The sequence below is a fragment of the Oncorhynchus kisutch genome, linkage group LG15 (assembly GCF_002021735.2).
Source record: "Oncorhynchus kisutch isolate 150728-3 linkage group LG15, Okis_V2, whole genome shotgun sequence".
Taxonomy (NCBI): domain Eukaryota; kingdom Metazoa; phylum Chordata; class Actinopteri; order Salmoniformes; family Salmonidae; genus Oncorhynchus; species Oncorhynchus kisutch.
The window spans coordinates 14,137,219-14,148,080 of record NC_034188.2 but is presented as its reverse complement, the minus strand read 5'-3'; the positions used below and the strand labels follow the sequence as shown (position 1 = coordinate 14,148,080).

Sequence of the window (10,862 nt, the reverse complement as noted above, 5' to 3'; positions counted from 1 at the left end):
ACCTTAGAAAAACGTTTTGCAACCAAAAGGAGCATTTCTTATTGGACAAGTTCATGTAGACCCTGCGTCAGGCCATTTTCCTCCATTTGGTGCTTAATGAATTAAACCTTTGCGTTCCCCCAGGTTCACACCACAGAGAGCAGCCAATGGTCAGTCAAGGCCAAGGTGACGGTGTGTGTCAGGGCCCAGGATGCCCTCTGTGACTCCCCCTGGAGTGACTGGACAGAGTACAGGTCAGTACCACACTCTCTAGTCTACTGTATTCAGCAGAACCTCTCCTCGAGGACCCCCAGCTGTTCCATGTAGTTGAACTATTGAAGAGTTAACACACCTGATTCAATCTGTCAACCAATCATCAAGCCCTTGAATAGTACTGAATCAGGTGTGCTAGTTCAGGGCTACAACAAAATAGTGAAACAGCTCCCCGAGTAGAGGGTTAAAAACCCTGCTGTAGTCTATTGTTTCATTACGGAGACATTGCTACATCTACACTACCAGGGTTAGGTTCAATTTGGTTTTCCATTCAGTAAGTGGATTGAAATTGGAAAATGTGCCTTTGTTTATCAATTCAAGAATGTAATTTCTGAGAAGACGTTGCAGAACAACACGTTTTACAATATGATGTGATTTTCAGACTCAGCAACAAGGGAAACAAGAGGGGGAGGCAGGAGAAGAAGAAGAAGAAGAAGAAGAAGAAGAAGAAGAATGTGTCTCAATAGTATATCTTTACCATACTGATGGCCATCAAATATTAACCTATTAATTCACTCTAGTTTGTAGGCATTCACACTCTAAAACATCCACTATGACAAAGGTGACTTATTTGACACTCTAAAACATCCATTATGACAAAGGTGACTTCATTTACACTCTAAAACATCCATTATGACAAAGGTGACTTCATTTACACTCTAAAACATCCATTATGACAAAGGTGAATTCGTTTACACTCTAAAACATCCATTATGTCAAAGGTGACTTCATTTACACTCTAAAACATCCATTATGATAAAGGTGACTTCGTTTACACTCTAAAACATCCATTATAACAAAGGTGACTTCATTTACACTCTAAAACATCCATTATGACAAAGGTGACTTCATTTACACTCTAAAACATCCATTATGACAAAGGTGACTTCATTTACACTCTAAAACATCCATTATGACAAAGGTGACTTCATTTACACTCTAAAACATCCATTATGACAAAGGTGACTTCGTCTACACTCTAAAACATCCATTATGACAAAGGTGACTTTGTTGCCAAGATCATTTACTGACACAAACTTCACTTTTACAATCTTTATACTTGTTATGAAATGTATTTGGTAATATTTATGATTATTTATTTATTAATGTTGCTTTTTATCTCATAGAGTAAGACATGACATGCACTAACATAAACTGAAATGATATTTTTGTGACTTTAATGCTATAAATCTAAATAAACGTACAGACCTGCACTTACAGTAGATGTGTTAAAGTTCTTTCCACTACTCTGTGCTCACAATCTTTAATGACTTTCAGGATAAAAAAATAACAACGTGAAATCAAGCATCAATGAAAAGGAAGTAATGTAGGACTAATCTCATTGTTAAATGCAATACGCTAATACCTACGCTAATACACTTCCTTTGTCTCTGACAAACCACAACAGGATGTCCAGGAAACTGGTTGGAAGGCTTAGACCAATGGCGTGACACTTGAGGGTTCTCGATCACGGTGACTGTTGCTTTTCTCTCTATTTATCCAACTTAGGGTTGTGAGGTTGCAGGGATGGAAGTTATTTTGCAAGACTGCATGAGGTGCACTGACTCATTAATCTATATGGTCCATACTTCTTTGAAAAAATTTAGACCAATTTATTGAACTTACAAGCAACAAATGATTAAATCATTATGGCAGGAGACTATAACACGGTGTTAAGTACATCAATGGACCGTTAGGTAATCACTCTACAAACTATCATCACCGTGCCCTTAAGGAAATCACTCTACAAACTATCATCCCCGTGCCCTTAAGGAAATCACTCTACAAACTATCATCCCCGTGCCCTTAAGGAAATTACTCTACAAACTATCATCACCGTGCCCTTAAGGAAATCACTCTACAAACTATCATCACCGTGCCCTTAAGGAAATCACTCTACAAACTATCATCACCGTGCCCTTAGGAAATCACTCTACAAACTATCATCACCGTGCCCTTAAGGAAATCACTCTACAAACTATCATCACCGTGCCCTTAAGGAAATCACTCTACAAACTATCATCCCCGTGCCCTTAAGGAAATCACTCTACAAACTATCATCACCGTGCCCTTAAGGAAATCACTCTACAAACTATCATCCCCGTGCCCTTAAGGAAATCACTCTACAAACTATCATCCCCGTGCCCTTAAGGAAATCACTCTACAAACTATCATCACCGTGCCCTAAAGGAAATCACTCTACAAACTATCATCACCGTGCCCTTAAGGAAATCACTCTACAAACTATCATCACCGTGCCCTTAAGGAAATCACTCTACAAACTATCATCACCGTGCCCTTAAGGAAATCACAAATATTATGGACACATTAGAAATAGTGGATATTTGGAGACTAAAAAACCCCGACCTAGTGAGATATACATGGAGGAGACTTAATCAAGCTAGTCGTCTTGCCTACTTTCTTGTCTCTTTCTCTCTTGCATCAAAGATTTTAAAAGTTTGAATAGGAGACAATACGATCGGATCCTCATCTAATTGGCATTCACATAACTTATAGATTTCCATGTGGACGGGGATATTGGAAATGTAATCACAGTTTACTGGAGGACAATTTATTTTTAACTGAAACAAAATAATTTATAACTGAATTATTCCAGTAATAATATAGATTCAGCAAATCCCCTCATTGTTTGGGAGACCTTAAAATGTACCTTCCGAGGTCATTCTGTTCAATATTCATCCATAATAAAACAACGTTTCTGGCTAGAGAGATGAGATTAACAAGGGAAATCCATGAACTGTTAGTACAGGTAGATAGCAATAAAAACGATACTACAGAGATACAAAATAAGTTCAGAGGAAAAACAAAAAGAACTTGAGGAACTTATTCCAGAATGATCTAATGTAATCTATTACAAAATAAAGCAAACTGGATGGAATCTGGAGAAAAATGAACTAAATTCTTCCTGAATCTCCAATACGGGAATACTAACAAAAAGAATTTGAAGAAACTCGGAGTCATCTATGATTCTCTGAATGACATTTTAAAAGAGGAAGGTAATTATTTTAGGCAGATGTTCTCTTTTCCGTCTCATCCTCTCCCACTGAATGAAGATTACGGTAAGGAATTATTTCCAAATACTACAGTATAAAAAATACAAAATGAACAAATGCACAGAAAGATCAGTGCGAAGGCCAAATTACAAAGGAAGAACGCTTTGAAGCTATTAAATCCTTTCATTCTGGAAAAACCCCAGGGCTTGATGGCGTACAAGTAGAGGCATATCAAGCCGTTTTTGATATCCTAAAAGCTCCATTAGATTGTTTTAACTACTCCAATAGAAATGATAGTCTGTCAGGTACTCAGCAGGAATGTCTGATTTCTCTATTATTAAAACAAGACCCAGATGGCAAATATAAAGACCCAGTCTATCTAAAATTCTGGAGGCCCCTTACAAAAATATGATGCAAAAATACTAGCAAATTCCATAACACTCAGAATTATAAGGGTTTTACCAGGTATTGTTCATCCTAATCAGACAGTTTTTTTTACATTGGAGATAATATACGACAACTACTAGAAATAATAGAACATCATGAAACATCTAAGAAGCCAGGCCTGGTATTTATAGTGGATTTTGAAAAGGCATTTGATAAAGTAAGTCTGGATTTGATTTATAAATGCCTAGATTTTTTACATTTCAGTAATTCTCTTAAGGGTCAAAATAATGTATAGTAACCCCAGATGTAAAATAGTAAATAATGGCTACTTCTCAGAGTTTTGAATTGTAAAGAGGAGTTAATCAAGGGTGTCCACTGTCACCATATCTATGCGTTACGGCCATCGAAATACTAACTATTAAAATCAGATCCAATAATTACATTAGAGGATTAGAAATCCAAGGCTTAAAAACAAAGGTGTCCATGTATGCCGATGACTCAAGTTTATATTAAGTCCTCAAGCTAGATCCCTGCAATGTCTCATTAAACATCTAGATCACTTTTCTGTACTCTGGACTAAAACCTAATTATGCTAAGTGTACAATATTACGTATTGGATCCTTAAAAAATACAACTTTTACATGACCCTGCAGTTAACCTATAAAATGGGCTGATGGTGAAGTAGACTCGGTATTCATATCACATATCATATAAATCATATAGATTATCTCTCCACAATGAATTTCAATAGAAAACTTGTAAAAATAGACAAGATCCTGCAACCATGGAGAGGTAAATACCTGTCTATTTAAAGTTGACATATCTCAGTTTACTCACTTACTTATGGCGCTGCCTACTCCTGATGATTTGTTTTTCAAATCATATGAGCAAAAAATATTTCGCTTTATCTGGGACACTGAACCAGACAAAATGAAACATGCCTATCTATATAGTGAATATGAATTAGGTGGGTTGAGATGATTAAATAGAAAAGCACTAAACCTCTCTAAAAGCTTCACTTATTCAAAAGTTTTACTTGAACCTAAATAGTTATCAAGTACATTACTAAGAAAATCTCATCCATTGTTTAAAAATGGCCTTTTTACATTCGTGCAGATTGCCACGTCTCATTTTCGATTAATTGAAAATGATACATTGAAAAAATCTCTCTTTTTCAAACAAGCATTGCAGAGCTGGCTACAATTTCAATTTCCTCTCCCTGAAAAGATAGAACAAATATTATGGCTGAACTCAAATGTGCTGGTTGATAAAATACCTGTATTTATGGGAAAGATGTTTGAAAAGGGTATTTTGTTCAATTATATTGTAAATTGTAATGGTAGAGTTGTGTCCTTCATGGTGTTATCAGAATTGTACGGGAAGGTCTGCTCAATCCGAGAGTACAACCAATTGATTACAGCATTGCCCCAAAACTGGAGGAGGCAGGTGGCAGCGGGAGGAGGTAGGGAACTGGTCTGTCTGCCCAATATAAAGGATCACAACTGGAGGAGGCAGGTGGCAGCGGGAGGAGGTAGGGAACTGGCCTGTCTGCTCAATATAAAGGATCACAACTGGAGGAGGCAGGTGGCAGCGGGAGGAGGTAGGGAACTGGCCTGTCTGCTCAATATAAAGGATCACAACTGGAGGAGGCAGGTGGCAGCGGGAGGAGGTAGGGAACTGGTCTGTCTGCCTAATATAAAGGATCAAAACTGGAGGAGGCAGGTGGCAGCGGGAGGAGGTAGGGAACTGGTCTGTCTGCCTAATATAAAGGATCAAAACTGGAGGAGGCAGGTGGCAGCGGGAGGAGGTAGGGAACTGGTCTGTCTGCCCAATATAAAGGATCAAAACTGGAGGAGGCAGGTGGCAGCGGGAGGAGGTAGGGAACTGGTCTGTCTGCCTAATATAAAGGATCAAAACTGCCGGAGGAATAAAAATAGCATAAATAGGAAAGTATACCAGTTTCATTTGAGGACCAGGATGTTGACAACTGTGTCATACAGATTGTAAAATAGTTGGGAAGAGATTTTTTATGTACTGATTCCATGGTACAGGGTGTATGAGTTGATATATAAAACAACGCAAGATTCAAGACTTTGTGCTTTTCAGCTAAAATTATTATATAGAATTCTTGCCACCAACAAAATGTTGAATATTTGGGGCATAAAATCATCAATAGACCATTTATTTTGGTATTGCCCTCACGTAGCCTGTCTCTGGTCTCAGGTTCAGGAATGGCTGAAAATGAATAGCATTGATCTAAAATTGACCCTACAAATAGTACTGTTAGGAGATCTGGAGAGACCGGGTCAGTCAATTACTAATATACTAATAGTCTTAGTAAAAGTATTTATCTTCCACTCGCAATCTGTGGATTCTATTCGATTAGATAGATTGAAATTGTAAGTTAAACATCACAGCATAGTTGAAAGATATGTGTTGCGTAGAAATCTGAAGAGGTTGGCCATCAGAGATAGATGGGATGGGCTGAGGGTGACCAGCAGAGATAGATGGGATGGGCTGAGGGTGACCAGCAGAGATAGATGGGATGGGCTGAGGGTGACCAGCAGAGATAGATGGGATGGGCTGAGGGTGACCAGCAGAGATAGATGGGGTGGGCTGAGGGAAGCTGAGGGTTGGGATGGGCTGAGGGAAGCTGAGGGTTGGGATGGGCTGAGGGAAGCTGAGGGTTGGGATGGGCTGAGGGAAGCTGAGGGTTGGGATGGGCTGAGGGAAGCTGAGGGTTGGGATGGGCTGAGGGAAGCTGAGGGTTGGGATGGGCTGAGGGAAGCTGAGGGTTGGGATGGGCTGAGGGAAGCTGAGGGTTGGGATGGGCTGAGGGAAGCTGAGGGTTGGGATGGGCTGAGGGAAGCTGAGGGTTGGGATGAGCTGAGGGAAGCTGAGGGTTGGGATGGGCTGAGGGAAGCTGAGGGTTGGGATGTGGAAGTGGAGACAAGTGGGAGTGGAGTTGCTGTTCGGGAGATAGAATGATGGTCAAATATAAAAGTCAAACATAATGTGAAAATAAAACATAATAAAAAGTAGGTTTGAATAACACTGAGGGACAGTGTTTTTACAACTATTGCCGGTTTGCCTGAGGCTGATGCCGTGCAGGTGTTTGTACACATGCATATACACACACTCTCAATCAAATAAACACAAACAAGAACACACAAATACATGTAATAGTGCCAGACATGCACACAAACATATACAGTTGGCATTGCTGTTATGATTTCAGTTGTCTTTGATGTCCTTTGTTTAAAATATATATATATATATATATATATATATATATATATATATATATATATACAGTTGAAGTCAGAAGTTTACATACACTTAGGTCAGAGTCATTAAAACTCGTTTTTCAACAGTTTTGGCTCGTGGGTTAGGACATCAACTTTGTGCATAACACAAGTAATTTTTCCAACAATTGTTTACAGATGGATTATTTCACTTATAATTCACTGTATCACAATTCCAGTGGGTCAGAAGTTTACATACACTAAGTTGAGTGTGCCTTTAAACAGCTTGGAAATTTCCAGAAAATTATGTCATGCCTTATTATGTCAAGCTTCTAATATGCTAATTTACATCATTTGAGTCAATTGGAGGTGTACCTGTGTATGTATTTCAAGGCCTCTCTTCAAACTCAGTGCCTCTTTGCTTGACATCTTGGGGAAATCAAAAGAAATCAGCCAAGACCTCAGAAAAATAATTGTAGACCTCCATAAGTCTGGATCATCCTTGAGAGCAATTTCCAAACGCATGAAGGTACCACATTCATCTGTACAAACAATAGTACGCAAGTATAAACACCTTGGGACCACACAGCCGTCATACCGCTCAGGAAGGAGACGCGTTCTGTCTCCTACAGATGAACGTACTTTGGTGCGAAGTGCATATCAATCCCAGAACAACAGCAAAGGACCTTGTGAAGATGCTGGAGGAAACAGGTACAATACTATCTATATCCACAGTAAAACGAGTCCTATATCAACATAACCTGAAAGGCCACTCAGCAAGGAAGAAGCCCTGCTTTAAAACCGACTTTAAAAAAGCCAGACTACGTTTTGCAACTGCACATGGGGACAAAGATCGTACGTTTTGGAGAAATGTCCTCCAGTCTGATGAAACAAAAATAGAACTGTTTGGCCATAATGACCATTGTTATGTTTGGAGGAAAAAGGGGGAGTCTTGCAAGCCGAAGAACACCATCCCAACCGTGAAGCATGGGGGTGGCAGCATCATATTGTGGGGGTGCTTTGCTGCAGGAGGGACTGGTGCACTTCACAAAATAGATAGCATCATGAGGCCTGAAAGTTATGTGGATATATTGACGCAACATCTCAAGACATCAGTCAGGAAGTTAAAGCTTGATCGCAAATGGGTCATACATATGGACAATGACCCCAAGCAGACTTCCAAAGTTGTGGCTTAAGGACAACAGCGTCAAGGTATTGGAGTGGCCATCACAAAGCCCTGACCTCAATCCCAGAGAAAATTTGTTGGCAGAACTGAAAAAGTGTGTGCGAGCAAGGAGGCCTACAAACCTGATTCAGTTACACCAGCTCTGTCAGGAGGAATGGGCCAAAATTCACTCAACTTATTGTGGGAAGCTTGTGGAAGGCTACCAGAATCGTTTGACCCAAGTTAAACAATTTAAAGGGAATGCTACCAAATATTAATTTTGTGTATGCAAACTTCTGACTCAATGGGAATGTAATGAAATAAATAAAAGCTGAAATAAATCATTATCTGTACTATTATTCTAACATTTCACATTCTTAAAATAGAGTGGTGATCCTAACTGACCTAAGACAGGGTATTTTACTAGGATTAAATGTCAGGAATTGTGAAAAACTTCCGACTTCAACTGTACTGTCACGTTCTGACTTTATTTCCTTTGTTTTGTCTTTATTTAGTATGGTCAGGGCGTGAGTTGGGGTGGGCAGTCTATGTGTGTTTTTCTATGTTGGGGTTTTGAGTTCAGCCTAGTATGGTTCTCAATCAGAGGCAGTTGTCTCTGATTGAAAATCATACTTAGGTAGCCTGGGTTTCACTTTTGAGTTGTGGGTGTTTGTTTTCCGTGTGAGTGTTTGTTGCCACACGGTACTGTTTCGGTTTCATTCGTTTCACGTTTCTTGTTTTCTAGTGTTCAGTTTATGTCTGTAAATAAACGTTATGGATACTTACCACGCTGCGCATTGGTCCTCCGATCCTTCTCGCTACTCCTCTCAGAAGAGGAGGAGGAAAGCTGTTACACGTACCTATAAACTGGTAGAATCTGGCCATGTACCTATAAACTGGTAGAATCTGGACATGTACCTATAAACTGGTAGGATCTGCACATGTACCTATAAACTGGTAGGATCTGGACATGTACCTATAAACTGGTAGGATCTGGCCATGTACCTATAAACTGGTATAATCTGGACATGTACCTATAAACTGGTAGGATCTGGACATGTATCTATAAACTGGTAGAATCTGGACATGTACCTATAAACTGGTAGAATCTGGCCATGTACCTATAAACTGGTAGAATCTGGCCATGTACCTATAAACTGGTAGAATCTGGACATGTACCTATAAACTGGTAGAATCTGGACATGTACCTATAAACTGGTAGAATCTGGACATGTACCTATAAACTGGTAGAATCTGGCCATGTACCTATAAACTGGTAGAATCTGGACATGTACCTATAAACTGGTAGGATCTGGCCATGTACCTATAAACTGGTAGAATCTGGACATGTACCTATAAACTGGTAGAATCTGGACATGTACCTATAAACTGGTAGAATCTGGACATGTACCTATAAACTGGTAGAATCTGGACATGTACCTATAAACTGGTAGAATCTGGCCATGTACCTATAAACTGGTAGAATCTGGCCATGTACCTATAAACTGGTAGAATCTGGACATGTACCTATAAACTGGTAGAATCTGGACATGTACCTATAAACTGGTAGAATCTGGCCATGTCCCTATAAACTGGTAGAATCTGGCCATGTACCTATAAACTGGTAGAATCTGGACATGTACCTATAAACTGGTAGAATCTGGACATGTACCTATAAACTGGTAGAATCTGGCCATGTACCTATAAACTGGTAGAATCTGGACATGTACCTATAAACTGGTAGAATCTGGACATGTACCTATAAACTGGTAGAATCTGGACATGTACCTATAAACTGGTAGAATCTGGACATGTACCTATAAACTGGTAGAATCTGGACATGTACCTATAAACTGGTAGAATCTGGACATGTACCTATAAACTGGTAGAATCTGGACATGTACCTATAAACTGGTAGAATCTGGCCATGTACCTATAAACTGGTAGAATCTGGACATGTACCTATAAACTGGTAGGATCTGGCCATGTACCTATAAACTGGTAGAATCTGGACATGTACCTATAAACTGGTAGAATCTGGACATGTACCTATAAACTGGTAGAATCTGGACATGTACCTATAAACTGGTAGAATCTGGCCATGTACCTATAAACTGGTAGAATCTGGACATGTACCTATAAACTGGTAGAATCTGGCCATGTACCTATAAACTGGTAGAATCTGGACATGTACCTATAAACTGGTAGAATCTGGACATGTACCTATAAACTGGTAGGATCTGGCCATGTACCTATAAACTGGTAGAATCTGGACATGTACCTATAAACTGGTAGAATCTGGCCATGTACCTATAAACTGGTAGAATCTGGACATGTACCTATAAACTGGTAGAATCTGGCCATGTACCTATAAACTGGTAGAATCTGGCCATGTACCTATAAACTGGTAGAATCTGGACATGTACCTATAAACTGGTAGGATCTGGCCATGTACCTATAAACTGGTAGAATCTGGACATGTACCTATAAACTGGTAGAATCTGGACATGTACCTATAAACTGGTAGAATCTGGACATGTACCTATAAACTGGTAGAATCTGGCCATGTACCTATAAACTGGTAGAATCTGGCCATGTACCTATAAACTGGTAGAATCTGGACATGTACCTATAAACTGGTAGAATCTGGCCATGTACCTATAAACTGGTAGAATCTGGCCATGTACCTATAAACTGGTAGAATCTGGCCATGTACCTATAAACTGGTAGAATATGTACATGTACCTATAAACTGGTAGGATCTGGCCATGTACCTATAAACTGGTAGAATCTGGACAT

At 39.4% G+C, this 10,862-nt stretch overlaps 1 protein-coding gene across 2 annotated transcripts in view; it reads left to right on the top strand.

Moving 5' to 3' along the window:
- Positions 1 to 1,466, top strand: part of LOC109904970 (interleukin-12 subunit beta-like) — an 8,630-nt gene extending 7,164 nt beyond the window's left edge. The window contains exons 7-9 of one of the 2 annotated variants that reach the window (XR_004202985.1): positions 124 to 233; positions 635 to 1,094; positions 1,215 to 1,466. Coding sequence is in view for 1 of the 2 variants with exons in the window: in XM_020502059.2 (XP_020357648.2) it covers positions 124 to 233; positions 635 to 719 (195 nt within the window). In the remaining variant the exon portion in view is untranslated. Of the gene's footprint in view, positions 1 to 123; positions 234 to 634 lie in introns of both variants that reach the window. The other variant, XM_020502059.2, reaches the window with a different exon arrangement.
- Positions 1,467 to 10,862: the final 9,396 nt, after the last annotated feature.